The sequence below is a fragment of the Pelmatolapia mariae genome, linkage group LG3_W (genome assembly GCF_036321145.2).
Source record: "Pelmatolapia mariae isolate MD_Pm_ZW linkage group LG3_W, Pm_UMD_F_2, whole genome shotgun sequence".
NCBI lineage: Eukaryota > Metazoa > Chordata > Actinopteri > Cichliformes > Cichlidae > Pelmatolapia > Pelmatolapia mariae.
In genome coordinates, this window is record NC_086229.1 from 43,831,948 (window position 1) to 43,859,787 (window position 27,840).

Below are 27,840 nucleotides of genomic sequence, written 5' to 3' on the forward strand. Positions count from 1 at the left end.
GGAATTGTAAAAGTGCTTTGGGTGCCTAAAAAAAGCGCTATATAAATGCAAAATGCAATCCATTAATTTCTGCGTCACTATCCAGATTTTAGGGGTCAGAAATTGGTGTAAATAACATAAAACCATGAATATATGGTGTGAGGATATTTTCTCATCAATAAACAATATGCTGCTACTCCCTTTATTCTATTGCACAATACTTTGTCACTTTCTAGAATCGCCTGCACTGATAGTTAAGTTATTTATTCACCAGGTTATAGTTATGTATATTACTTCGTTAGAGTTATCCGATACTATGTCTTGCACTATCCTACTGTATATTACTGTATATTACTGTACACTACTATTCTTATTGTATATATTGTATATCTTATATCTTATTCATCTGTTCCTCTGTCTCTCCTGCTGCTTTGAGCATGTACATGACAAAAGAATTTCCCTCGGGATAAATAAAGTTATTCTTATTCTTAACTTTCCCCTTCACAGACGTTTGCACATGTATCCATACCTGAACATCTCAGAAGGTTCCACGGTGGCCAGCCAGAAGCTGTAGGAGTTGGCATAGAAGTTACATGTCCCTCTGCCGTGGCATTCGATGAAAGGGGAGCTGCGGAACTCCTCCAGGCAGGAGCCGGGGGAAGCGAGAGCTTGACCGGAGCCCTCTGCACCTGCACTGGTGTGCTGTGGGGAGAGAAAGAGAAGATCTCTTCTTTTTTTTTAGTTTTCTTAATTTATGAACTCCTTCTGAAAGGGGAAAAAAGGCAGAAGATGAGGGTGCTGGTCACATTTGCTGTGCTGGTGTAGTTGCAGAAAGGTGTCTACCACCAACTCAAATCATAGCAGTCGACAGATTTTAGTCACACAGGCCTAGAGACCTCCTGGCAACCACTGGTTGCTATGGAGGAATGTGTATTGCTTGCTTGGTCTCAAAGAGGTGCACAGTGCTGCGCTATAAACTTGCATGCAATTGCTTTGGTTGCTATCAGACTGCAGCTGTTGCCTATAATTTGAATAGAAGTTTTTCACTTACTAAAGGTTGTCCTATCATGGCAATCAATTTTACTTCAAAATGTGCAACAGGGACCATTTGGTAGCAAATGGTCTCAATTTCAGTTTTATTTCTATAGTGCCAAATCACAACACGACGCTACTACTGCTACCACTCAGCGAGCAGCAGTGATACTTTTGCGACACAAATGGAAACAAACTGAAACTGAGTGTTATTATAGTGTGGCTCTCACTTTGTAAAATATGATTAAAATAGACAATAAGGAGGGTTTTTTATAGGACATGCCAACCATGTGACTGACAAGTCACTGCCATGTGAGTGTACAGCACGCTCAGTTTTTCAGTCTGATCCACCCACCGTTTGTCATGTCCAATCTCAAAAAACACAAGATTGTTTTGTTGATCTTTTATACACAGTTGATGAGGAAAACCAATTACTGTAATGAACCGGTACAGGCTCCTGTATTTTGAAAACAGAAATACTCACTATGCTACTCAGCTTTTGTGTATCGCCAAAAGAATTTGGGGTTTTGGAAAGCAAGGTGCTGCTGGAAGATCAAGCCAGTGTGAGATTTTAGCCAAGGTGGGGATGGAAGTGTCGGAGTGTGTGTTTGTTCGTGTGTGTGTGTGTTATTTCCTACCATCATAAAGGAGTATCCAATCCACAGTACTTCCCAGTTTTCAGGGCAAGAAGGAATCTGGATAGTCTGACTGTGAATTGCAATCACCATGGCGGGAGCTTCACAGACTCTACATCTGGATGCACAAACATAGGAAAACACAAGATTTACACACTTCCCTGAATTCGACAGTACTGCCCTTCCCTCCTCCCGTCATACCTGCTGACATAAGGCCTGATACTCTCTCCCACGAAGGGGGCCATGTTTTCGGGCATGGGTCTGTCCGTGGACAGCCAGTAGGAGTAGTCGTTACGGGATGCGAAGTTGCAGACGTTGTTGATATTGCAGAACATGAAGGGCATGGTGCTAAATCTGCGCAGGCAGCTACCGGCTGTGCCTGAAAGAAGACGGTCAGTTATATGAACTGCTTTCTGACAGCTGTCTGATACAATGCAACTTCTAGGTAAAGCCTACCAAGGTCCTGTCCGTGTGCCCGCTCGTTGCCCTGCACGTACAACAGAGAGTATCCATTATAGATAAACTTAGTTCCAGTGGGGCACTCTGGCTCATCGGTGGTCTGGCTGTGCCGGGTGATGAGGAAACCGTGAGCAGCAGAAACTGATCCTGGGACACCGGGAGGACCTTGTGGGCCATCTGAACCACGGGGACCAGGGTTGCCAGACTGACCTGTAATAAGGGGAATGTCTGTATTAGCAATGAGAAGCCTCAGGGCAGCAACAGTACCAGTATCCACAGAAACATCAAAATCTCAGCTAAAAGCTCACAACTATTTCTACGACTTCCAAAGCAAAAACAACAAACAATTAAAAGAGCAGCTAAACAAAAAGATGTAAACAAAAAGCACAGATTCCCCCGTTCACCTGACAGCATGTACAGGGACAAGCAATGTCTCTGCTGAAAACAGACATCTCTCAGATACCAACACTGCAAACTGTCATCATGTTCCAACCAAAAGTCACTAAACCAACAGCAAAGGAAGACCGAAATTACATTCACGTTTGAAAAACATTAGCATGAATTCTGTCTTACCTTTAATATCTTGCTTACAAAACTTAAATCCATCGCGATAACACCACATTTCCTCAATAACTCCATTTCCAAGTGTGCTTTGAGAGAAGTTTCCCATCAAAAATAACCATTTTCCAACTTATTAGCTTATTTATGCACAAACACATTACATGCAAGTCCACTATTGTGTACAACTGTGAACTCTAGCAGCTTTATCTTTCCTACAGATAACATCCATATGTTGATTCATGGTTTTCTTGAGTTTCTGGTCTACTGCAGCATATTTTCAAAGGCGTAATAGAGAACAAAATAGGCCAGATAAAATCCTTTGTATTTTTGTTCCATCCTAATTTCCTTATTAGCTTGTTCACTTTATTTTGATACGTAGACTTTTGTCATTTTCAAGCAGGAACATCACAAACAACCCTGGGTCCTAATAGGTTAAACTTCTTCTTTTTCCAGCAGCTCCCTTTAGGAGTCACCACAGCTGATCATTTGCCTCCAATTCCACCCTATCTCTAGGACCGTCCTTTGTCACAACAACCCTCTGTGTAATCTTCTTCACTACATCCATGAAGCTTCTCTGTGGCCCTCCTCTTTTCCTTCAACCTCTATATTCATCCTTTGTCCAGTATATCCTTTTATATCCAGTAAATCTTTGATTAGCAAATAAATAAAACTTTTGGCCATGACAGTACATACACTACTAATAATGTTTACTCTTTTTATAACCAGGGATAAGATACAGAGTAGGTCAGTGATGAGACTCTCTGCCTTACTTACCAGGTTGACCTGCCGGACCAATGTCTCCCTTCCTGCCGGGAGGTCCGTTGAAGCCAGGAGGACCATCGCTCCCAGGACCACCAGGGTCACCTTTGATACCTGAGACCAGGAGGCAGGAGAGACAATGACTCCATCAGTTTTTTTCACCTTAGATCATTTTACTCATCACGTTCACATTATATTAGCCCAAATATAAAATTGTCATGGTTTCTATATTGTGCAGCACTTGTGTGAGAAGAAGAGCCTGTGAAAATGGTCGTATACTGTCTGAGTCAAAGAAAATTCATGACAAAATGTGTGACTTATAAAGCATTGCTTTTACTTTTAAAAATCTCTGTGTAACCTGTCCCCTAGCATTATGGAAAATGTTCAAAATATTCAGCCATGCTATCAGAAGTAATAATAGTACAAAATCTTATTTTAGGATCACAGATGTGGCCATAATTTACTCCTAGAAATCATTTTGTCAGTATTAATTGAAATACAAAATCCTTATTTAATATGTATTAAATGCAAAAATTGAAAACCTCTTTCGTCAGAACTATAAATGTCTATAAAAGCACAGTATGGATAGCTTTGTAGGAAGTGCTTCCCCTTTGGGAAGAGCAGCATAATCATTTGATCCTGTCCTGTGTCATTTATGTTACCTTTATCAGTTCCCATCAAAGAAACTATATTTACTTACCTGGGCCTCCAGGTTGGCCAGGCAAACCAGGTGGTCCTGGAGAACCACGTAGGCCCTGAAGACCTGGGGGTCCCCGATCTCCCTTTAGCACAATGGGAGGCGAACCTTCACCGGGATCACCCGGAGTGCCTATTAACACGAGAAAATTCTCCTGTTAGCGCACTTGTCTGGGGGTGAGGCGGAGGGAGACAAAATAAAGCAGCAGCACAGATTTTTCTTTTGAAGGTAGTCTCACGTCGCTTCACTCTAGAAGAAAAGGATAACATGTTGACCTACCCCGTTCTCCAGGTAATCCACGATCTCCAGGAGTGCCACTGGGGCCAGGATATCCAATATCACCCTTCAATCCTGATAAAAACAAATCTTTAGGCTCTGTTCACAATAAATGCTGAAGACTAAAATATGTTTTTGTTGAAAAAAAAAAGAAGCACAAATAATGTTGTTGTGAACAAACCAGGGAATCCAGGAACACCAGGCTGTCCTGAATCTCCCTTTATTCCAGCGGGGCCAGTAGGACCGGGTATGCCCTGAGAAGAAAGGGTTGTAGAGACATTGTGAGCTCAGCTAGGACAAAGAAATACAGATGTGCATTCTTTTGGACTCAGAAGATAATGAAGTAAATGTAAAACAGGGTGTTACCGGATTTCCTGGAAAACCAGGATCTCCCTTCTGTCCGGGGATGCCAGGAATTCCAGGCATGCCAAGAGTACCCTTTTCTCCCTTAACGCCACCAGTTCCTGGGAGTCCACGAGGACCTTGTGGGCCGGGTGGACCTTCACACGCAGAGAAAGAAAGGTCAGATGTGATAACATAAAAACAGCACAACACTGTTGATTATGTGTTTTTTTCCCACCAGGGTTCTGATCACATTTGGATCTTAATTAAGCAATTAAACAAAACAGTTTTGGCTGATTTACTTTTTTGCTTTCTTATGGGTCTTATTCTGATGTGAAAAATTATTTGTCCCCTTCCTGATTTCTACGTTTTTTGACACATCAAATTGTAATATTAGACAAAGATAATCTGAATAAATACAAAATGCAGTTTGTAAAGATTCGTTCAATTTCACTAGCCACACCCAGGCTGCTAAAATTACTTAAATAGAACATGTCTGACAAAATGAAGTAAATTAAAAGATCTAAATTAGCAACACATCACTCCACAATCTAAAGAAATAGCTGAGAAACAAAGTCACTGACATCTATCAGTCTGGAAAGGTTTACAAAGGCATTTCAAAGGCTGGGACTTCCCAGGGGTGGTCGACCTACCAAAATTAATCCAAGAGCACATCAATGACTCATCCAGGACGTCACAAAAGAACCCAAGCAACATCTAAAGAACTGCAGGCCTCACAGGTCAGAGTTCATGATTCAACAATCAGAAAGAGACTGGGCAAAAATGCTTCATGCTTTGGCATGAAGTTAAATAAGCTGTTCAAATTTGAAAACTCTCCAATGTAGCTGAATTAAAACTATACTCCAAAGAAGAGTGGGCCAAAGTTCCTCCACAGTGATGTGAAAGAGTCACTGGCAGAGATCACAAATACTTGATTGTAGTTCTTGATGCCAAGGATTTGGAATGTTTGGAAAATTAAATCATTATTTAAAAACTGCATTTTGTGTTTATTAAGATTATCTTTGAAACATGTAAGTGTGAAAAATGTGAAGAAGTATTTGCGTGATTTCTTTTTTAAATCCTTGGGGAAACCTTTCAGACACCAAACTGAAAAGTTTTATTTTCAGACTGAAGTGTTACAGGTGTATTAATAGTGAACCCTCAGATTGATTACTGGTTACTATGAATACCTCATTTGACAGAACAGGATAAACACACATGTATGTTACTGGTAACTAAAAATCATGGTAGAGAAACATTTTAAGAAGATCTTCAGGTAAAAACAATCCCGAAAAACAGTAAACTTGCAACTTGACTGTGTGTAGGTTTTTATGGTTATTAGTCCTGGGCGAACTGTCCTGTGGGGTAAAGAAAGGATGAACTGAACACTCAATTTATAACATAAACCGTCACACAAATCCAGAGGTTAGGGCCGGGGTTAATTCATCTTCAGATCATTAACAGTTTTGTCATACAGTTCGGTCCCAATATTTTTGGACTATTACACATTTTTGTACTCTTGACTCTGCACAACAACACAACTACCGTATTTTCCGCACTATAAGGGGAACTTAAAATCCTTCAATTTTCTCAAAAATCAACAGTAATAATCCGGTGCGCCTTATGTATGTTTTCTGGTTGTGTTTACTGACCTCAAACCGATTTTATGTGGTGCACAGCGCTCAAGAATCTGTCAAAAAATATTTTAGTACGACTTAAGCTACGAAGCCGCACCGCTTGATGGATTGTCTGAGCATTACGGCTATCGTAGAAGAAATGGACATAAATATAAAATATAAGGACTGTTTTTAATACTTGGATAAAAAACATTTGCAGTAGGTGACTACCTTAAATCTAGAACCCATGGATGTCACTAAATGTACTGTATCTCCTGCCTTGACATGCTCTTTCAGGACTTTATTACTGCCACCTCCAGTTGCTGCTTATTTATTTAGTTTTGGGTTCATTAACTGAATAGCATGCTCTATTAGGAACTGTAGGCTGTAGTCTTGCAGCATTTGGCTGAATCTGAGCAGAGAGTAGAGCCCTGTACACGAGTCATATGTCTATCAGAAGTTATCAGCAATGTTCCCTCTAATTTTTCATGTGTCTGAGCGAACACACAAACTCCCTGAGCGGTCCCTTGGACCACTGTGAGCGACATCAGACGTGTGCACTGTGGTCACGCCAGAATTGAATCCATCCAAGTTACATGGTTTATTAAAATAATCAAATTACATCATTTATGTTAGACTACTTTTAATTAACTGCTTTAGCCCACTTACAATGAAAATGTAAAAAAAAAAATCTAGTCATTGACCTGTGTAGTATGTTAACACTATTGGAAGTAAAAATAACTTGAACTCCAATTTTGAAAACACAACTTTCTTTTTTTTAATTTTTTTTTTATAAAGCTCTGACTTGTATTGTGAGTCTGTGGTCTGGGAGAGAGTCCTGTAGCTCTCTGTCTGCAAAATATAGTATATAATGACCAAAGCTGGGCAATTAATTATATAGTTACTTCTTCAAAAAAGTAACTCAGTTTGGCAAACAACAAAGTTTTTTGCAGCTTTTTTTTTAAATGCAGCCAATGCATTTTTAAATAAACATTTCAAACTATTTACAGAACAATCAGCTGTTCTGCATCAGTTTTGATGCCACACAAATTATTTGTGCCACTCCAAAAAGATAATTTCTGTCCACTATGAGATAAAGGAGAACAACAGCCTGATACCTGCAGGCCTGACAACGGGAGATGTATCACTCCTGTAACACCTGTAGCATTCAGCAGTCGCCTCATTGTTCTGGCACACAACAAAACTATTGACTACACTACACACTAACTACACAAGATTTGCGCTAAACGTCTCAAATCTCTCACATCTCAAAACACCACAGTCACTCCTAAAACTTCCTCCCGTATCTTAACAACTAGATGCCACGTTGCCATATCATTTTTTGATTGGTCGACATGGTACTTTTTTGGACGAATAGGAAAGGGAGAGGGGGTAGGGTTTGTGTTTGCTCACAGGCGGAGAGTGCTTTCGAGCCTTTTTCCTTATAAAACGCCGTTTTTACCGTTTCTTCCCACAGTAAATATAAACAACGATAGTATTCAGGAAGAAAACCAAACATTGCATATTTTTTATCATAACTCTGGTTTTACGTGGCCTATCAACACAATTTAAAAACTGGTATAAAGTCCACACTTTTTCCGTCAATTGTTCCGTCTGCCCTGCTCACATCTCCAATGGTTGTACACGTTGTCATTAATGTGGCTCACTCCACTCCACGCTGCTTTGCTAGCTAAAAGACCGGTATCGGCACATAAGGACGCTGTCATAGCCTGTCAACCACGTTGATTATATGAATGTAAATCGCATTATTGGCTGGACTATGGGATAAGGTGGCATCATTCTAATCCCAGTGTTAGTCACTCACTGACTAACACTGCAAAACAGAATTGTTAAAGTATTAATTTTAATTTCAATTCAGGTTAGATTTTTTTTGTGCGCAACACAGATTTTCTGTGAGCAGAGACCGTGCCAGAGCTGTTTCTCTCTTATGTACTTTTCTCTTCCTATTACCCTGGTACAGCTCAGAGCTGTGGAAACACTTTTAGATGTTTTCTTGCAAACTCTAATCTGGCCTGTTCTTGAGTGTAACCAGTGGTTTGCACCTTGTTGTAAATTCTCTGTATTTGCATTCCTTAAGGTGTCTCTTGATGTAGACCATGACACTCCTACCTCCTTGAGAGTATTCTTGACCTGGCTTGATGTTGTGAAGTTGTTTTTCCTTAACATGAAAATAATTCTGTGATCATAGTTAGTTGTCTTCTGTGGTGTTCAGTGCATTCATCCTTTTTAAGAATGAACTAGTGGTGATTTGGCCACTCTAAATTACTACAAGTCGTTCCTGTCGCTCTAAAAGGTTCATTTTTGTTCAGCCTATTCCCTTGCAATCAAATCCAGATCTTTCATCTGCTTAATTTGTCACAAAATAAGAAGGGAACAGGCCTCACCGTGCAGTGGCTGCTTTTCAGTCAATTGTTCAATTACTTTTGAGCCTCTGAAAAATTTGGGTCTGTCTATAAAAATAACTTCTAAGCAGACATTGCAAAAAAAAAAAAAAAAAAAAATTAAACCCATAGAGCTAAAGCTGAAAATCTGCACTTCGATTACATATTGATTATTTGATTCAAAACCCACTGTGGTGGTGCACAGAGGAAAAGTGAAGTGGATTCACACTTTTACATGGTTTGAACTGAGAGAAATTGATGTGAACTAACCCCGACCCAGCATGAAACTCAGTTTATATGGCTACATGTATCAAACCCATCAAACCACTGGAGTCTAACCTGGAGGACCTAGGGTTCCCAGAATTGCCAGGCAAACCGGAGCCGGGATAAAGGAATGGGGCAACAAAGAAGAAGAGCAGGTTTAGACAGAGGTAGGCATCAGTACAGAAACACAGTCATACCTGACAAAGAAAGAGGTATTTCTCCTTTACTGAATAAACAATGGGGCCTATTCAGCTTGATTTAATTCATGCACAATGATGTGGTATGTTAGCATAAATGCCAGCTGCCTGCCTTTAAATATGTTGCTGTTAATCTTTTACAAATGACACTGATATGTATTCATATTTGACATAATTTTTATAGCCAATCATTAACATGAGAACCAACAACAAACTAAGATAATGTTAACTGGCACCATTAACCTTGTTTAAGTAACTCTTTGATAAGCGACAGCAGGATTACCATATGCCCTGTTTTTTAACCAGTGAGGTCTTCAACCAGTTATTGGTTTTGGGCTTTTTAACAGGTTTTGCAGGCAATAACAAAACTATAGCTAATAGCCTAACAGCCTTACCTTTCAAAGATAAAAACAAAACCCCATTAAACTACAATATATACTCAATACTTAATGCTTAAATATAATCAAACACAATGTGAAAACGACTAAGGTGAGTTAGTTATATGATGTGTTTTTGTATTTAAATTCTGTGGTGCTGATACATTCTGAATTTGCTGCAGCACCTACATGTGACCCAGATCATCCACATGCTGATTCGTGTTGTGATTATCACGATCACAATTGAAGAAAAAGAAAATCTTTAATAGTGGCTTACTTGTAAAAAAAAGTGCATTATGCTACCATCAGAGTGCATGGAAAGTGAAAAGAGACAGTTGTTAGGAGGAAATAAAGAGGAGATGCAGTGATTTATCATCAATTTGTTCCTACACTGATCAGAGAGACGTTAAACTCGGTCAGTGCTGCTGTAAGAGACATGCAGGAGAAGTCTGGATGCTGTTGATCTGACCTGCAGGGCCTGTGGCGCACAGATGCACGAGTTGTCACGCGAAGAGGGCCCGCCACACCAAAGCAAGTGGGACCAAGCCACAGGAAACAGGAGTAACATGTAATAACACTGTGTCACCCTGACAACCCCCAAAACCTTTTCATGTAGCCTGATGCAGGGCTGGATAGCAGTTGGTTCTGACGATTGCTTTCAAAAGATGTGGCTTTTAAATAATGGGTGATTTCCCGTAAATATACACTCACTGCCGCTTATTAGTTACACCTTGCTAGTACTGGGTTGGACCCCTTTGAGCCTTCAGAGCTGCCTGAACTGTTGATAAAATGAGGATGAATCCATGCTTTCATGTTGCGTACTTTTTAAATCTGACCCTACCACCTGAAGTCTGCAGCAGAAATCAAGAGCCAAGCAGTGTTTTTCTGATCTTCTATCATCCAATACTGGTGAATCTATCTGAACTGTAACCTCGGTTTCCTGTTCTTATGTGACAGAAGTCACCCAGTATGGTCTTCTACTGCTGTAGACCATCTGCTTCAAGGTGTTCTTTTTATTGTGTATTTGGTGATGCTCTTCTGCATACCTTGGTTTTAACAAGTGGTCATTTAAGATACTTTTTCCTTCCTATCAACTCAAATCAATCTGGCCCTCCTGTGACATCAAACCATTTCCAGTGATATTTTTCTTTTTCAGGTGAAACTGTAAACCCTGGAGACGGCTGTGTGGGAGAACCCCAGAAGATTATCAGTTTCTTAAATACTTGTGTGGCACCAACAACCATGCCACATATAAAGTCATTTAAATTAAATTTCTTCCACATTCTGATGCATACTTTAAACTTTCAACCATGTCTACATGCTAAATGCATTGAGTTGCTGCCATTGGCTGATTAGTTGAATTGGTGTACCTAATAAAGCGGCTGATAAGTATAAATAAAACCTGCACATCTACTTTCATCTTTTTTTTTTACATAAAGAAAGATCACAATGCTACAAATTTGTTTCGGTTGCCTGTTATTACAGATGCTTCCATGAATTTGAGAATAATTTTAAACCAAAAAGTATCTTTAAAAAAAGAAGAAGAAATAGTTAAAAACAGGGATGTTTTTCTGAAAGGGTTTGTCAGGAGAGTCCACTCTTTCCAGCACTGTATGAGACTTGTTCTCAGTGTGTATAAACACACACACGCATGTGTGCTTTTGTCGGGACGAACAGTGTCCATGCAGATGGCTGATTGGTGAGACAAAACCAAAGTATGGCAGCAAAGCCAGAAACAAACCAACGACAGCTCTTATCCAGAATCGAAGAGTTTTTGCTCTTTATGCTAACAGGGTAAATGGATCACTACAGCAGCAGTATTTATGTGGTCATCGAAACATCTTTAATGACAGATTTCTGACTGAATCAGAGATTTTGGTTTGTGTCTGCTTCACTTGTTTGAAGTTCTCTTTTCTTCAGAATGGTTCACAAACATACAAAGACACACAATGATCACAATGGTCACATTAGAGGACAAACACACAAAATACACACGATTCAGTGCTGTGGAGAGATGAATGGATTACAGCTTTGCCAATGACCAGACCAAGAGAAGAGGGCAAGGGGGTGAGGAGACATGAGGGCGTATTGTTTTGTGAATAAAAACATTTTTGGATGATGATGAAGACACAACAATGTGGCATAAACACATGCACTTTTTGGGACGTAGTCATAACCCCAGAGGCAAACAGTGATTGGTGTGTGATGAGGTGAAGGAGGAGAACACTAACATTTACTCATGAGACCAGGGTGGTGTTGACAATAATCGGACAGGTGTGTTGGTTCTCATACCGGTGGTTTGATTGGTGCAACAATCTCCCATGCAAATCAAGGAGATGGAAGCGTTCACGTTTAAAGTGGAGATTCTGCCATTTGCTGTCTGGTTTTCTGTGGTTACCTAAAGGATTGGGTTAGTGGTTCTGAACTGGGAACCACAGGCTGGTATGTCCAAACCATGTTGTCTAGTTTGTCTACATCTTAGCATTTCACCAGCAATCCATCAGTGGTTGGGTTAGGTTTTAGCAATATCCTATTTAAGCCCATATACAGAAGTCCAAACACATTCTTCTTTTAACGTACTTGTCCCACAGCTTTTTATTTACAGGAAGTGGCCCATTGGTGTGACAAGATTTATGGATGGTTGATTGATTTCATAGTAATTTCTTCACGTCTTACCTTTAAATCAAACATTTTACACTGAAGTGAAGCATTATTCAGCAGAGATATCCAAAGAATCAAGTAATCTGTATGATGCCTATGGGGCAATTGGTTGTACAGCCATTTTCCTGCAAGTCTTGTGATGCAGTTAAATGCAGTGAGGCTGATTTTTCAAAGTTAACATTATGTTTATGAGTAAGAATGGAAGAATCCTCTCTCTGGTCACTGATTACACAGTATAGTTATTATTAATACAATAATCATCTGAAAACCAGGCAGCAAATTCTAGTACTATATGTGGTGATAAATCCTGTCCAAGTGGCTTACCTGCTCTTCCAGGTAATCCAGGGGATCCTGTGGCACCTTTAGGGCCTGGCAGAGACAGCCCAGCAGGCCCAGGAAAGCCAGGGGCACCTTGTTCACCAGGGCCACCAGGTGAGCCTGGATCTCCTTTAGGGCCGGGAAAACCAGGGTTGCCGGTTACACCAGGAGGACCTGGGTCTCCCTTGATACCTTAGCACACAGAGAGACAAATTAGAGAATGCTGAGAAAATAAATGTAACTAACCTGCAAAACCAGCAAAAAATCAATAAAGAATACACAGGTATGAATATATATGTACTACAGGTGGTGGTAATTCACCTGGCAGTCCTGGACTTCCAGCAGGACCCGGACCACCGTAACCTGGAATTCCTGGAGGGAAAAGTAATGAAAATATTTATTTTTGAGTAACACAACGGAAAGCAATTTTGAATGTACAGCAAAATTACAGTTTCTGTAGACGCCCTGTGACTCACCTGCTTCTCCTTTGACTCCAGCTGGTCCTGGAATCCCATCGCGACCTGCCTGACCTTTCTCTCCTGGTGGACCATACGGTCCTTGTGGACCAGGTTCTCCTGGTCTGCCTGGAGCTCCTGAGCTACCTGGGGTACCGGGCACACCGTCAAGACCCTTAGGACCGGGGATACCAGGAGGACCTGACAGGAGAGTAGAAAGAGAAGATCGACCCTTGCTTTGCTTCAATGAAAAGAAGTCCCATTAACACAAAAACTGATCATGATCGACAGAGATCAGCAATCAACAATGAAATCTGAACATAGACGCTGGCCTTCTCATCATTTTACATCATTTTATTCTTTATGGTTTCACTCAAAGAAGACAGCACAGGTATATTTTCTAGGTAAACCGTCCTTTTACTGCTGTTCTAGTAACCAAAGGTACCAGCTACGCTCCTCTAACTGGTTTCTTTTTGATGTACTGAGAGATCTGACAGGTCGATAAAACACAGCATTTTTTTAATATACACCTTGAACATGGAATAATTTACAGAAAAAACACAATTTACACATGCATCTATCTATTAGTGACTTAAAACTTTATAAGGAATGCAGTGAAGGAGACTTATGGAAGTTTCTTTTGAGAAGCGACTTATTATGTCTTATTGTTTTTATGGTTTTTTTATGGTGTGTTATTTTGTGGATTTTGTATTTTATGTTTTATTTGTGGCATTTTTGAGATATTTTGAGTTGTGTGGCTACTATATTGGTCAGGTCTCACTTGTACAAGAGACTGCCACCTCAAAGGGAATTCCTGGTAAAATAAAGGTCATATTAGTAATAAATTATCGCAATAAAATTCCTTCTTCACTCTGATATAAAATACATGTGACTGACCAAAGTCTCTCATCCAAGGCTTGATTTTTCTAAATGCTTGAAATGGTAACGTGACAGACTCCTTCTCTAATTCCTTAAATTCTCAAAGTCGACTCCCTTTTTTTCCTTTTTTTTGGTCCAGTGAAGGCAAAAACGTGTCACCCTCTCCAGATTTACCAGCCAGAACCATTAATTGTGTTGTATTTTAATGCTGTTTTTTTTTTCTTATTGCCTTAAAAAATGTATAATTGTATCTTTAATAGATAAAATACTGCCAGGTTCTCGAACTCCAGTCCTCGAGGGCCGGTGTCCTGAAACTTTTCCATGTGTCCCTGCTGCAACACACCTGAATACAATTAGTAGGTCATTAGCAAGACTCTATAGAACTTGACTGCATGCTGAGGTGGCAATTCAGCCATTTGATTCATGTTACAGCAGCTCATGAGTGAATGAACATGGTGCAATAAAAGTACTTTTAGAAGTACATTTTTCCAAATACTTACATTTACTTAAAGTAGGGTTAGGGTTTGACACTTCAGCATGCAGTCAAGTTCTATACTCTTGCTAATGCTGAAATGCTGCATTTGCAGTTTAATATCAGCAACTTATTTCAGCTTTTCATTCTTCTTTTCTACATCTGTTATGATCAGACTTACCTTGGAATCCTGGGAGTCCGGGGTCACCTTTGTCGCCTGGTCTTCCTGTCACACCCTGGGGACCTGGTAATCCTGGGTTTCCTTTTAGTCCTGGATTTCCTGGGTACCCTGGCAGGCCTGGATCACCCTACAAAGGATGTAACAAAAACTTTTAATGTGCACCAAAATATTATTTATAATAATAATATTTGCAATTTTTACCAGGAAATCTGAGCGGCTGGATTATGCACCTTTTGTCCGGTTAGTCCAGGTGGTCCGACGCCAGCAGAACCTGGCTCACCTTTGGGTCCTTGGTAACCAGGTGGTCCTGGCTGTCCTGGGGATCCTGGTATACCCGACACTCCTGGTACACCTTTCAGCCCTGGTGGTCCTGTGTATTCATTGAAGGAATAAGTTGCAAATAAAGTTTAACAAATGTTTAAAAAAAAGAATGTCATTAAGATACAGAATCAGGTATTCTCTTCCTTAGTAAGACTAACCAACACACCAGTGCATCATTGGTTTGTGGGCAACCAATACAGGTTTTCAGAACTTTGGGCACCACCATCTTGCTTTGAAAGCCAGAGTGTATGAAAGTGGGACTAATAATACAAGGACACTGTGTAAACACTATATAAAAAAATACATACCCTGTTTCATTATTTGTCATTTATGTCCTCTACATGAAATGATAGTTGAAAAATCAAATAAAAATGATCATCATGATATATCAAAAAAGAGTTTTAATTATAAATTTAGTAGGAAATATTTACTGAGTTATTAAATCAAGTGATAAGCGAGCAGATTTTATTAAGACTTCAATTAAATTAAACTTATCTGCCAAACAAGTCACCTCCTGCTGGCAGTTAGAAAGAATGCCGGTTTAAGTCCGTTGCTCTATAGCAAGTTACAACATTTAATAAACAAGGTGTAGACCTGAAGGATATTAATTTGTATAGGCATATTTCAACACACAACCCTGGCCTTTAATTACTGACACCTAGAGCAATAAGGACCAAAGTTTTGATAAAAAGCACCTGGGATTCCCATGTCTCCCATTTGGCCTTTAGGTCCTGGAGACCCAGGAATACCTGGACCTCCTGGGCGACCAGAATCTCCTTTAGGACCTGCAAAAAAATTAAATAGCATGTTAAAAATCTGTTTCTGTCTGTATTTATCTATGTACTTAGTATGTATGCATTAGGGGTGAATTCATACCTGGAGGTCCAGGGCGGCCAGGACTGCCATCTGTTCCTGGAAGCCCAGGGTCACCAGGGAGACCAGTAGCACCTTTTGGACCTGGAAAACCTGTTCCACCTGTAGAAAACCGATATGTAATATTTAACTCAAACTTTTTACTCTTTGAGGGCAGTGAAAATGTTTTCATCTCTACCTGAAGGTCCAGGATCTCCTTTTTGTCCCTTTAAGAGCTGCGATGGAACACTGGGTCCTGGCGGTCCCTGGAGGCCCATGTCTCCCCTCTCTCCTTTAGCACCAGGAGCACCTGGTGCACCGTCTCTACCTGGAAATCCTGGTTCACCTGTGTAGATGCATCAGGTAGGTCCTTTCATGAGTAGCTACATACTTTTAATCCAATTATACCAACAACAGAGGTCACAATTTACTTGAAAATGATAAATTACTTCATATTCTTTATATTATTTCTCATAGCTTATGCAACCAGATTCCAGGTTTTTAAATAGATTTTTTGCTGTAGGAAAAATTATCATTCTGCATATGTCAATGTATAACAATAAGTGTTATCATACATGATTTTTGTGGTAAGTACGGAGTGTGTCAGTACCTTTAAATCCAGGAGCACCGGATCCTCCTGGGGTTCCAGGTCCTCCAGAAGGTCCTGGAGGTCCAATGAGACCCATGTCTCCTTTCTGACCTGCAGCCAAGCCAGCATTACAGAGGAGAGAAAGTTAGAATAATCAAAAAGCCAAAAAAGTAAATATTTAATTACATACAAATAACATAAAAATGTCTATTATCATTTAGTCAGCTGTTTCTAATTGGTACCTTATTAACTTTTTTGCTGGTCAGATTTAGATTTTCTGATAACTTTGTGAGCTAACAACAATTAGCTAGCCTACAAGCTGCCTTTATACTTAGTCATGCAGACATTCTGCCAGTCTTTTTGTAGTCAGTAAATGCTCTAAATGATCGACTGCATAGTGTGTCATAATGACAGTTTTTTGTCCTTTGCTTTACCAACTTGTGACAGATAATGCTTTTTATTGCTTTTCAAGATACCAATATAGCTAATGTTATTCATTTACAGCCATATTTTGATGATAGAAGAGTGACAGCTTACCTGGCAAGCCAGGCAAACCATCGCGACCAGGTCCTCCAGGTGGTCCTGGTGTTCCAATAGGACCTGGAAGACCTTGAAAACCTGGAGCTCCTGGGTCTCCTGGTGGGCCTGGGATGTCTAGACCTGGAGGGCCAGGGTCTCCTTTTGGGCCATCTGATCCTGGCAGCCCTGTAAAGATGATTATTATGACTGTCCTCTTTTCCTTTAGGAACGACATTTGAACTGTCAGGTTAACAATAATTTGAAGACAAACATTTTTACTCTCCACTCCCCTGGGCGGTCAAGATTTTGAGGGGTTGTCCTGGTTCCCACTTCTGCAATATTGGAAACAGTGCTTCTGGATTGGCAAAGTAGGAAGGAGTGGTTCAGCTCCAGGGTTTACATACATAGAGTTTGCTCTATGTGTGCTTTTGGGTATATGACCACACCCCTAACTAGGGCTCTGCGATATGACCAAAATCTCATATCCCGATATAAGAATTCTATCGTCCCGATAACGATATAAATCACACAAATGTAACATTTTCTGTAAATTCTGTGAATCTAGGGCAGCTCGACTTGCGGGAAGTGTTTCCAGCTGCGCGTCATGTAGCTGGAGTCGAGTGTTTTAACCGATGCATGAAACTATACATTTTTAGACATAAGTTGTAACAGCCGCCGTTTTCTTTGTGAGTATTTATTACACGGCGTGCTGCAGGGAAAAGCCTGTTCTAACGTTTGAGTCTAAGGTTTATTTTTTAGCACCTGGCGGCTCTTTTTTTACTTCTCATCCGTAAATAATCTGCTCTTTCACGTGATTCAGTTTATTTTGAAAAGTCTCAACAGGATCTTGAGCTTTATTGTGAAATGTTTATGTGGAACATAAACAAGCGGACACGCGATGCTGTTACCGTCGTTGTTGCTAACCACAACGCATAAAAACAGGCGCTTGTCCGTCCATAGTGTGGTTATATAAAATATAAGAGAAAGAGAGAACTTTAAGAAATTAATATAGCCACTACAGTGACCATCAAAACGATGAAAAAATATTGCCGTAAACAGTTTATTTTGCGGCACCACGAAACAAACGATAGCGTAAAATGAAACGATAGACGTTTTTAATATCGTCATCCGATATATATCGTTATATCGAACAGCCCTACCCCTAACCGTGTCCTGTGGGAAGCATTTTGGAAGAATAAAGTATTGGTGCCCAGTGTTACAAGCTATTCAGTCCCTTTGTTCTAATAATCAGGGTTTGGGTCATAGTCAGACTTACAGTCCAACGTTCTCCAGACTGGAGAATGTTGGATCCTCTAGGCACAGCCAAGCAGCAGAGTGTTTCTGATTCTGTGGCTTCAGAAACACCACCCATCAGTGAACTCCATCTTGCACCAGAGAGATTTGTAGCCAAATTCTAGTGGCTAGGATGAGAATTATTTCTTTCAAGTCTGAGGCCATGTAGAACCTCAGCTGTAGAGTAGATTCCCAACTTCTGGCTGGCAGTGAGTTACTGCTCCAAGTAAAGGGGTTCAAGAATTCTGGGTTGCATTCAAGAGTGGAGGAAACTCTGAGCTAAAGACTGACAGATAGACCCATGTGACGTCTGGTTTACAGAGCTGAGCCTGAAAGTGAAGTAGTGAAATTATAGAAATAGGGTTGAGCGATGTTCCTGCTCTTGTTATCTGCCTGGGATAACTACTAAAAGCCACCTGGATGAGGTGTCTCCTGTATATCCTACTAGCAGGAGAGCCCAGAGACAGAGCCATATAGATCAGATTATGTCTAACAGCTTAAACTGCTGACGGTAGTATGGATATTCTGTAAAGCTGAGTTTTCTCTTTACAGTCAAACCTTATGTGACTTACCTGGTGGTCCCATCGGCCCCGGAGGTCCTGGGAGACCCGGTGGGCCCGTTCCGCCAAAAGAGGGGGGTCCAGGGGGGCCACGAGGTCCAGGTGTACCAGGTGTACCAGGTTCACCTGCACAGACAGAGGATAACGTGTCAGCTCAAAGTTCTGGCTTGGCGTCATTTTGTTCTAAAATAATGACACAATCTAAAGAGTACCTTTGAATCCTGGAGCTCCATCAGCTCCAGGCCGTCCTGACAAACCAGAGTTACCGGGGAAACCGGGATCTCCCTTAGGTCCAGTGGAACCTTTAGGTCCTGGTGCTCCTGGCAAACCAGAAGGACCAGGAAGTCCAACACCAGGTTCACCCTGTCACATATATAACCAAAAAGAGTGTCAGGCACACAGGGAGGGACGAACAGTACAGTTTAGGACAGAACAAGAGGCATTTAATGAAAGCTATTAATAACAAATGAGCTATAGTCATCACAAAAATGTGTCCAGTTAAATAAACTCATTTTCTTTCAGGTTCTAAAGGTTCATGGGGAAATGTGTTGCTTAGAGATATTTGCTTAATATAAAAAAAGCTGTCATTTTCAAATTGTAAGAATTATTTTAGCCTTGTTATTTTAACCTTCTACAGTTAAATAATGTTAGTAAAATTGGTATTCACAATTATCTATTAAATATATTAAAATAAATATGTACACACACCTTTGGTCCAGGAAATCCCGGCTCACCGGGACGTCCATCTATCCCTGGTCTTCCTGGTCCTCCAGGGCCTCCTGGCTGCCCGGCTACACCTGGGAATCCTGGAGGAGGAAAGAAGTGAGTGTGAGATGAAGAAGGTAACAATGATACAAAAAGCAGAGAGTATGTAAGGAAGTACTCAGAAAAAGTTGTTAAAGAGAAGAGAATGCAAATAGGAGTGGACAAAGGAAGACCAAAAAGCAGAGGTAGAAAGAGCAAAGGAAGACAGATAGAGAACTGTTTATTTCTATCTTTGCCTTTTGGTCCTGGAGGTCCTGGCAGTCCAATGCCTGGGATTCCAGGTTCACCCTTTGCTCCCGGTAAACCGGGAAAACCAGGCTGTCCAGGCTGACCTGGTACACCTGACAAAGGGAAAAGACCAAATTAGGCAATCAGGCAGCATGTATGTTACTTTAGATACTGTAAATTGAAAGTATATTATTTTACAACAAAATAGTGACTCGTGTACCTGGTGAACCAGGCTGCCCAGGCTCGCCATCCCGACCTCTTTCTCCTTTGGCCCCTTTCTCTGTCGTTGTCTGACCAGGTTCACCCTTAGTTCCTTCATGATGACAAAATGCACAGATAAAAGGTTGGATGCTTTCAGTGAACAGATAGCAGGGAAATTAGACATGAAATGGATGTCAAATATCCTGTGGGAAAAATCTATGTCCATTCTATTTTGCTATGCTTTCTTTATGGTAACTTAAGTAAAATCAAAGTTTCAAAGTTCAGTATCAAGACCTCTGTAGGAGATTTTGTGCAAGATGTGGAAAAAAAACTTGAGTTTTGATGCAATGAACTTGTCAATAAATTCCAACTCAGGCTATAGCTTGACAATATACTGAGTTTTAAAAATTTATAGATAGAACCTCAGAGATAAAGAATGTGAAAATATAAATTAGATCAACTTATAATATACTTTGCTGTGTTGTGAGACACAGCACTGGTCTAAGAAGGTAAGGTGCAGTGGGGGAGATAAGTATTTGATCCTCCTAGAAGTCAAATAGAATTCTGGCTCCTATGGTTGGGTGTGTGCCCATGTGGCACACAGATTACAGTCAATAAACAAGATACATCTGATCTGAGTTTATTATGTGTATAAAGCACACCTGTCCACAGAATCTAAATTTTCCATTCCGACCTTTCCATCACCATGGGCAAGACCAAACAACCATCAAAGGACGAATGGGCTAAAGTTTAAGTGTTATATTAATTGTTGGTGATTATTTGGAAATGGAGGAAATCAACCTCAGCCTGGAGCTCAACACAAGGGATAAGGATGATTATAAGAACGGTGATTGATTACAGGACAGGAGGAGCATGTTAATGATCAGAAGGCAGTTGGGACCACGGTCACCAAAAACACAACTGGTAACTCACTATGCTGTAATGGGTTGAAATTCTTGAGCAGGGAGACCCACAAGGTCTCAGATGTACAGGCCGTCTTAGGTTGGCCAGTGAACATCTAAATGAGTCAGAGAAGACTTGGAATAAAGTGCTGTGGTCAGATGAACCCAAAATCAAAATATCTGGCATCAACTTGACCCACAATGTTTGACAGTGCTAGAGCAGTTTTTCTGCTAAGGGCACAGAATGACTTCGTTGCACTGAGAGGTCAATGGACTGGGTCATGAACCATAAAACCTTGTACAAGAAAGTCTTTCCCTCTGCCACTAACTAAAGATTAGTCATGGATGCGTCTTCCAGCGTGAGAGTGACCCTAAACGTACTGACAAGGCAACAAAGTGGTGGCTAAAGAAGAAGAAGCACATTAAGGTCATTAAGTGACCTAGCTAGTCTCTAAAACTCAGTCCTGTGGAGGGAGTATGTCTGTGAAGGTTCTCAGTCATCCAGGTCCTCGTAGTCTAAGGAGCTTTCCAAAAAATCGGGAAATGTCACAAAAATGTCCCAAGAACACAATTTAGACTCAAAATCTATTTACATGAACTTTGAGGGCCTATAATAATCGCTTCCTGGATATGCTACAGCACAACACATCAGGGGATTTTGTTTATTTTATTATGAATGACTAACTTGTATTTCATCACAATGGCTCTCATTGAATATCTGTCTATATATAATATAAGGATAAACATAAAATGATTTTTTTACCTGGTGCACCAACAGGTCCCGGTCTTCCTGAGACACCCTGGATACCTTTCTCTCCACGAGGTCCTGGATTTCCAAAGCCAGGAAGACCTGGGGGACCCCTGTCTCCTGGATTACCAGGGAAACCTGGATCACCAGGGAGGCCTCTTTCTCCTTTCACCAACAATGAGCCCTGTCACAGTTGCAAATACATTAGTTGGGGTTAGAGGGGCTTGGGTTAATTCAGATAAATGACAAACAGACTGAGTGGAAGTCACTCACAGGAGCTCCTTTAGGCCCAGGAGGCCCAGGGGCTCCATCACGACCAGGCGCCCCGTCCAGACCGGGCAGACCAGGTGGTCCAGGGAAGCCAGTGTCACCCTTCTCTCCCCTCAAACCATTAACTCTGATGGGATCACCTGCATCTCCCTTCTCTCCAGTGAGGCCGGGAGAACCTTGAGGACCAGGAGGACCCTGGGAAGGAAAGAAGCAAGATGTCATCCTGCATGCTCAATCATCCAGGTAAGGAAATCCCCCAAAATTGATTCAGTTCACCCTGACGTAGCCTTTTCAATGGGAAAAACTTAAAACTCCACATCTAGATGAACAGAATCAATTTTTTGGGAACAAAGCAAGAGCCAGGGACAGGGAAGTCAAACAGATATATTAAATCAAAGAATACCAAAGAAATAATGGCGTTTATTATGAAATCTTATTTTTCTGATGAAAAAAAATCGTGAGCAACACATTAATTATATCTGTTCCACAATGATAATTACGACTTTTGGAAAGGAAAAGTAAGAATACTCACGCTGGGGCCGACAGAGCCAGGTGTTCCTGGAAAACCTCTGTCTCCCTTGAAACCTTGGGCGCCTTGAGGTCCTGATGAAGAAAAAAAGAAGGACCATAAAGACGTCTGTCCTGAGGTGTACTAAACTTCAGTGTCTTTATTGTCACATTTAATGTCATTACTGAAGGACCACCAAGCAATTTTAATCTGCTACTGTGGATTCAGGAAAGTTTGTTAATATCACCTGACGGTAACAAAACTTTGGGGGAGGGGCCTTACCAGGAAATCCAGGAGGTCCTGGAGGTCCTTGAGGTCCAGGGATGGGACTGACACTTCCTATGCAGTTCACACAGGTGTCACCTTTCTCACCTAAAAACACAATCAGATCATTAATGTGACTTTTTTCTGCAAAAGGCTGCAGGGGGAGACCGTCTTATGCACTTTTTTGGGAGATATGGTGATATTTCAGCAATCTGACAGGAGTTATTTATTTTGATTCTATCTTAGACATTTTCCCACCTTTCTGTCCTATCTCTCCAGGGAAACCTCTTCCTCCTTGTGCACCAGGAACCCCAGGAAGTCCTGGTATGCAGTCTTGACCTGAGGAAGTGCCTGGAAGTCCACGGGGCCCTGGCGGACCAGGGGGTCCAGGAGACCCTGCACGACCTGGGGGGCCTGGCAGAAAGTTTCCTGGAGGGCCCATCTCTCCCTTCTGACCTCTCTCTCCTGGGAAACCTTGAGGTCCAGGAAAACCCCCACTACCGGTTCCTGTGAGTCCCGGTTCTCCTGGAGGTCCTGTCAAACCTGGAGAAAGGAGGTTGACGTTTCAGTGTTATTTGTTTTGTTTTTTTGCGAAAGATAATCAAAAAGTACATCTCAAAAAATGGTCTTATTCAGCCAAAAGCCAAAAGCAAAGAAGAGCCATTAACTAATTTACATAAATAATAATTGTATCCCTTTATTTCCTTTTCAGTAACCCTAAATTATTCAATTTATTCCAACCTTTCCCCTAAATGTATTATTGTATTTTTAATCTGTTATTCTAGACCTACACCAGTGCATTTAGGTTGCACCATCTCATCTATAATGTCTGTTTTTGAACTTAAATTGGTACCCGGTATAAACTAGCTTTAAAACTAATGCAAATAATAACTATGCTTGTTATGTGCCTGTGTGTTTTCAGCTCACCTTGTACTCCTCTGTCTCCTTTGAGTCCAGGTGTTCCAGGTAAGCCAGGTTCACCTTTAGGCCCCACCTGATTCCCTATTGGCCTGCCAATCACCTGATGGGATGTTAAAAAGAATTAAGTAAATTCACAAGACTCACATGGACTAAACCAGACGTTCCCAAAGTGTGGGGCCCGCCCCCTAGGGGGGGCGCAGAGCCATAGCAGGGGGGGCGCGGGATGAAAGGGGGGGGGGGGACAAAACGCTTGGACACTGCTAGCACGGGCGCCTACAGAAACGCAAAGCAGGAGATGAAGCATAGCTGAATATGTTTCCAAACCAACTTCATTCTAAGCCAAAGACTAGAAAATTTGGTGAAGCATATCTTCCCTTTGGCTTCACCTGCACAAGTGCCAAGGTAGGTAGGTGTCCCCTGCAGAATTGGTTTTCCTTTCGTCGGGAGCAGCGCTGGGCTGTTTAAATCACGGACAAACAGTATCCCACATTCGTGATTTTTAGTTCACAAACACTTCTTGTAATGACTAACTAGTCCTGACATTTTGGAGATATACATACTATACTATACTTTATACAGTAAAGTTACAGCGGGATACAAATAATATCAGGCTGATCCTGCTACGATTTGTTCCCCCGGTTCAAATCACGGACAAACAGTATCCCACAGTTTTTTATGTTTTTAAACCCATTTTGCACAGAGAGGCATTTTTTGAAAAATGTATTGATAGCAATGTTGAATATTATTACACAGGAAAAAAAAACAACTACACGTAAAATAATTACACCGTGACGCCTCTGCCTTTCTAAATGGAGGGACATTAACTGCGTGTGTATGTAAGCGTGTAAAACCTGCAGATAGTCAGATTAACAGTATTTCGTCTCTATCTCCCATTCTGCAATTCATCTCATGAAAACAATAGCGTGGCGCACAGCGTGACGAGAAAAAAGGCACATACCTTTGACCTTACGTGAGGAACTCTGTATTCCTCGTCCACACCTAAACTCCTAAACTCAAAAAAGGAGTTTTAAAAAAATCTCCGTTTTCGGTGATTCGAAACGTCGTTTGCGTGTGGACGAAACAGCTGCGTTTTCAAAAATACCCATGTAGGTGTGGACGCAGCGTAAAGAGTTAGTAGTGTATTTTATTACTACCTGTAATTCATTGCAGATTACTCGTATTTGCTTAACTGTTTACTAAATGTTTGAGGTGTGAAATAAACCGCAATGGAGCAAAATATGGGTGTGTGTGGTTGGAGGATGTGTGCGTGCGTGTGCGTCCGCGCGCGCATGCACGCGGGGGGGGGGGGCGCAACATTTTTCTTGTAAAACAAAAGGGGGCCCAGCAAAAAAAGTTTGGGAACCACTGGACTAAACTATACAAAACTTTGCAAATATCCTTAAATGTTTTTTTGTAATATAATTTTTAAAATAAAATATTTTAAAAAATACAACAGAATAAATCTAAAATACAACAACAGACTATTGGACCTAAATCAAAGACTATGATAAATATTACCTCCTTATGGAAACTTTCCTCTTTTTAAAACACTTCCTTATTTTAAGCTGTGTTTTTAAAAATGTAAAAAAAAAAGTCTCATAATTACAGTTTTCTCATGGTTAGCAGGACTAGTGAACTTTGTATACTGAATAGTCATCCTTAATGGTTCATCTTCCATTGGGAGTGGGTAATTCGTATCACACACAGTTGAACAGTTGAAATGAGGCTTTCTTTTTGCCGGTAATTAAAAAAAAAAAACTTAAATTGGTACCCGGTATAAACTAGCTTTAAAACTAATGCAAATAGACTTCCGATGACGTCACCGTAGCAATCGGTCGAGCTCTGAACTGCTCCTGCAGGAAACTTTGCTAAATCCTTAAAATTACGGAAAACGCTCCAAAACACGAAAACGAAATACGCTATAGACCCACGATGCCTGGACCTGGTAAAACTACCAAGGAGAAGACTAAAGCAATCACGCAAACCAAGTTATCGGTGTTTAGCGGTGAAGCTAGCGCGTCTGAGGCCTGCGCGGCTAACAAGCCAGCCACCATGAGTGAATACGGTCCCGCGGGTAGTGGCAACATGGAGGAGAGATTGCAGCGTGCCATGCGAGAGGAGTTTGCAGGTATTGAAAAGAAGCTTGCAAACACGCAAACTGCACTTTGGGACAAGTTGGAGGGCGCAGTGGCCAAGTTTTCCAGCAAGGCAGATGAGGTTGTGGCAGCCATGAACGAAATGCAGAAAAAATTATCTGACTGTGTGGGGAGAGTAGAGCAGACGGAGAAACGCATTTCAAATGTAGAAGATGAACATGTGGTGATGGGGACCACCATTTCAAGATTAGAGAAAGAAAATAAAGCACTGATGGATAAAGTAGTGGATTTGGAAACCAGATCCCGACGCAATAACCTCAGGTTGGTCGGAGTTCCAGAGGGAGAAGAGGGCGCGGACACCTGTGGATTCCTGGAAAACTGGATAAAGGACGTATTGGAGTTGAACACATCGAGGAGCCCTCTGGTTATCGAGAGAGCACACCGCATTGGCCCAAAAAGAAAGCCTGAGGAACCTCCAAGAACATTAATTATGTGCTTTCTTAACTATAATCAGAAGGATATGGTGCTCAGAGCAGCAAGATCGAAAAAGGATATTTTGTACAAGAACAAAAGGGTGAGATTCTATGAGGACGTCGCCACAGAGGTGCACAAACAACAGAAGAAGTTTGGAGGGGTACGACAACAACTCTGGAAGATGGGACTGAGAAGTGGCATCGTACCACCAGCTAAACTGATAGTAACATACAAGGAACAAGTCCACAGATTTAGCACGCCAGAAGAAGTCCAAAGTTTCATAAAGAAGATCCAGGAGAGCAAGAAATGAGGAAGATATTATAAGGTCTAGATATCTGGGGCAATGATTCATTTTGGAAAAGGATATAGTTAACTTCATCAAAGCAAAAGGTAACTAAGAGCAAAGTTGTTTTTTTTTTTTTTTTATCCACACGGATAACTAGACAGAAATAAAGATAATTTTCGTTTTTTTTTTCTTATTCTACTCTTTTGTTCTTTACTTTATTTTCATTTCCTTTTCATTTATGTATCTAGTTTTTTTCTTGTATTTATCTATTTATTTTTGTTTAAAGAAAACAAAAAAGCAGCTAATTATTAAGGGGCAGCGGAATATTAGCAAAGCTAAAGGATTCATTAGGGATACAGGGAGCACGGAAGAGCCAGGCATAAAGCCATAGTCATTTTAAGTTAGCAGATCTTTAAACTGGGATCTGTAAATGGTTAACGTTGGAAATAGAACATTTGCATGGGTTACCCAGAAACTGGGTGGGTGGGGTTTTTTGTGTTTTTTCTTTTGTATGGGTTGTTCATTTAAAGCTGTTGTGTTCTGTTTTTCTGTTTTCTCTTAGACAAGTTTAAGCATTTAGCAATGCATGTGAGGTGTGTTGAGTCGGAAATTGGAAGTTAAATGTACCTCTTGGAATTGTAGAGGCCTAAAAAGTAACAAAGATCAAGCAAGTAATGAACAAAATGAAAGATCTGGAAGCTAAAATAATTTTTCTTCAGGAGACGCACTCGCTGGAGGAGGAACATATTAAGGTTGGCAGGAGGTGGCAGGGTTCGTTGTATGCAGCACCATTTAGATCCAATGCTAGGGGAGTAATCACATTAATACATAAATCAGTGCCTTTTCAGGTCAAAAATGTAATTAAAGACAAATTTGGTAGATATTTGATCATCCAGGGATCACTTGTACAAGAAACCATTAACTTAATTAATGTATATGGACCGAATGCAGATGATGATACATTTTTTACTAATCTTTTTCTCACAATATCGTCACTTCACGGAAAATGCATCATAGGAGGAGATTGGAATTGTGTGCTGGATCCCAATAAGGATAGACCGACTGGGACTGGCCAGGCCCATAACAAAAGCCGAAAGACAATTCTTAACTTCATGAAGGAACTACATTTGATTGACATCTGGAGACAGTTAAAACCTGATGATATAACTTTTTCTTGTCATTCAAAAACATTTAATACATATTCCAGAATAGACTATTTCTTAGTATCAGCGAGCCTCCTAACTAACATAAAGACATGTTCATATGATAGTATATTAATATCGGATCATGCTCCCTGCAATATCATATATACACATAATAACTTAATAATGGAACATAGATGGTGCTTACACCAGAAATGGCTGAATGATGAAGAATTCCTCACTTTTGTAGGAAAAGAAATAGATGAATATTTTACTATAAATAGCTCACAAACATCAGCTAGTATTAGGTGGGAGGCATTTAAGGCATGTATAAGGGGA

General features: G+C 40.7%; 1 protein-coding gene across 2 annotated transcripts in view; it reads right to left on the reverse strand.

Annotated features, from left to right (window-relative positions):
• The window catches only part of col4a5 (collagen, type IV, alpha 5 (Alport syndrome)), a 71,568-nt gene that overhangs the window by 2,689 nt on the left and 41,039 nt on the right, over positions 1–27,840 (reverse strand). For both annotated transcript variants that reach the window (XM_063469464.1, XM_063469463.1), the window contains 30 exons: positions 23,510–23,603; positions 22,841–23,125; positions 22,601–22,690; positions 22,343–22,413; positions 21,814–22,005; positions 21,556–21,724; positions 19,910–20,002; positions 19,698–19,802; positions 19,405–19,502; positions 18,909–19,059; positions 18,709–18,822; positions 16,862–17,029; positions 16,346–16,435; positions 15,935–16,081; positions 15,760–15,858; positions 15,579–15,668; positions 14,793–14,932; positions 14,563–14,689; positions 13,052–13,231; positions 12,897–12,947; positions 12,582–12,767; positions 4,765–4,898; positions 4,580–4,652; positions 4,402–4,473; positions 4,126–4,254; positions 3,441–3,539; positions 2,103–2,315; positions 1,848–2,025; positions 1,650–1,764; positions 509–681 (listed from right to left, as the gene is read on the reverse strand). In XM_063469464.1, coding sequence (XP_063325534.1) covers positions 509–681; positions 1,650–1,764; positions 1,848–2,025; positions 2,103–2,315; positions 3,441–3,539; positions 4,126–4,254; positions 4,402–4,473; positions 4,580–4,652; positions 4,765–4,898; positions 12,582–12,767; positions 12,897–12,947; positions 13,052–13,231; positions 14,563–14,689; positions 14,793–14,932; positions 15,579–15,668; positions 15,760–15,858; positions 15,935–16,081; positions 16,346–16,435; positions 16,862–17,029; positions 18,709–18,822; positions 18,909–19,059; positions 19,405–19,502; positions 19,698–19,802; positions 19,910–20,002; positions 21,556–21,724; positions 21,814–22,005; positions 22,343–22,413; positions 22,601–22,690; positions 22,841–23,125; positions 23,510–23,603 — 3,926 coding nt within the window. The remainder of the gene's footprint in view (positions 1–508; positions 682–1,649; positions 1,765–1,847; positions 2,026–2,102; positions 2,316–3,440; positions 3,540–4,125; positions 4,255–4,401; positions 4,474–4,579; positions 4,653–4,764; positions 4,899–12,581; positions 12,768–12,896; positions 12,948–13,051; positions 13,232–14,562; positions 14,690–14,792; positions 14,933–15,578; positions 15,669–15,759; positions 15,859–15,934; positions 16,082–16,345; positions 16,436–16,861; positions 17,030–18,708; positions 18,823–18,908; positions 19,060–19,404; positions 19,503–19,697; positions 19,803–19,909; positions 20,003–21,555; positions 21,725–21,813; positions 22,006–22,342; positions 22,414–22,600; positions 22,691–22,840; positions 23,126–23,509; positions 23,604–27,840) is intronic.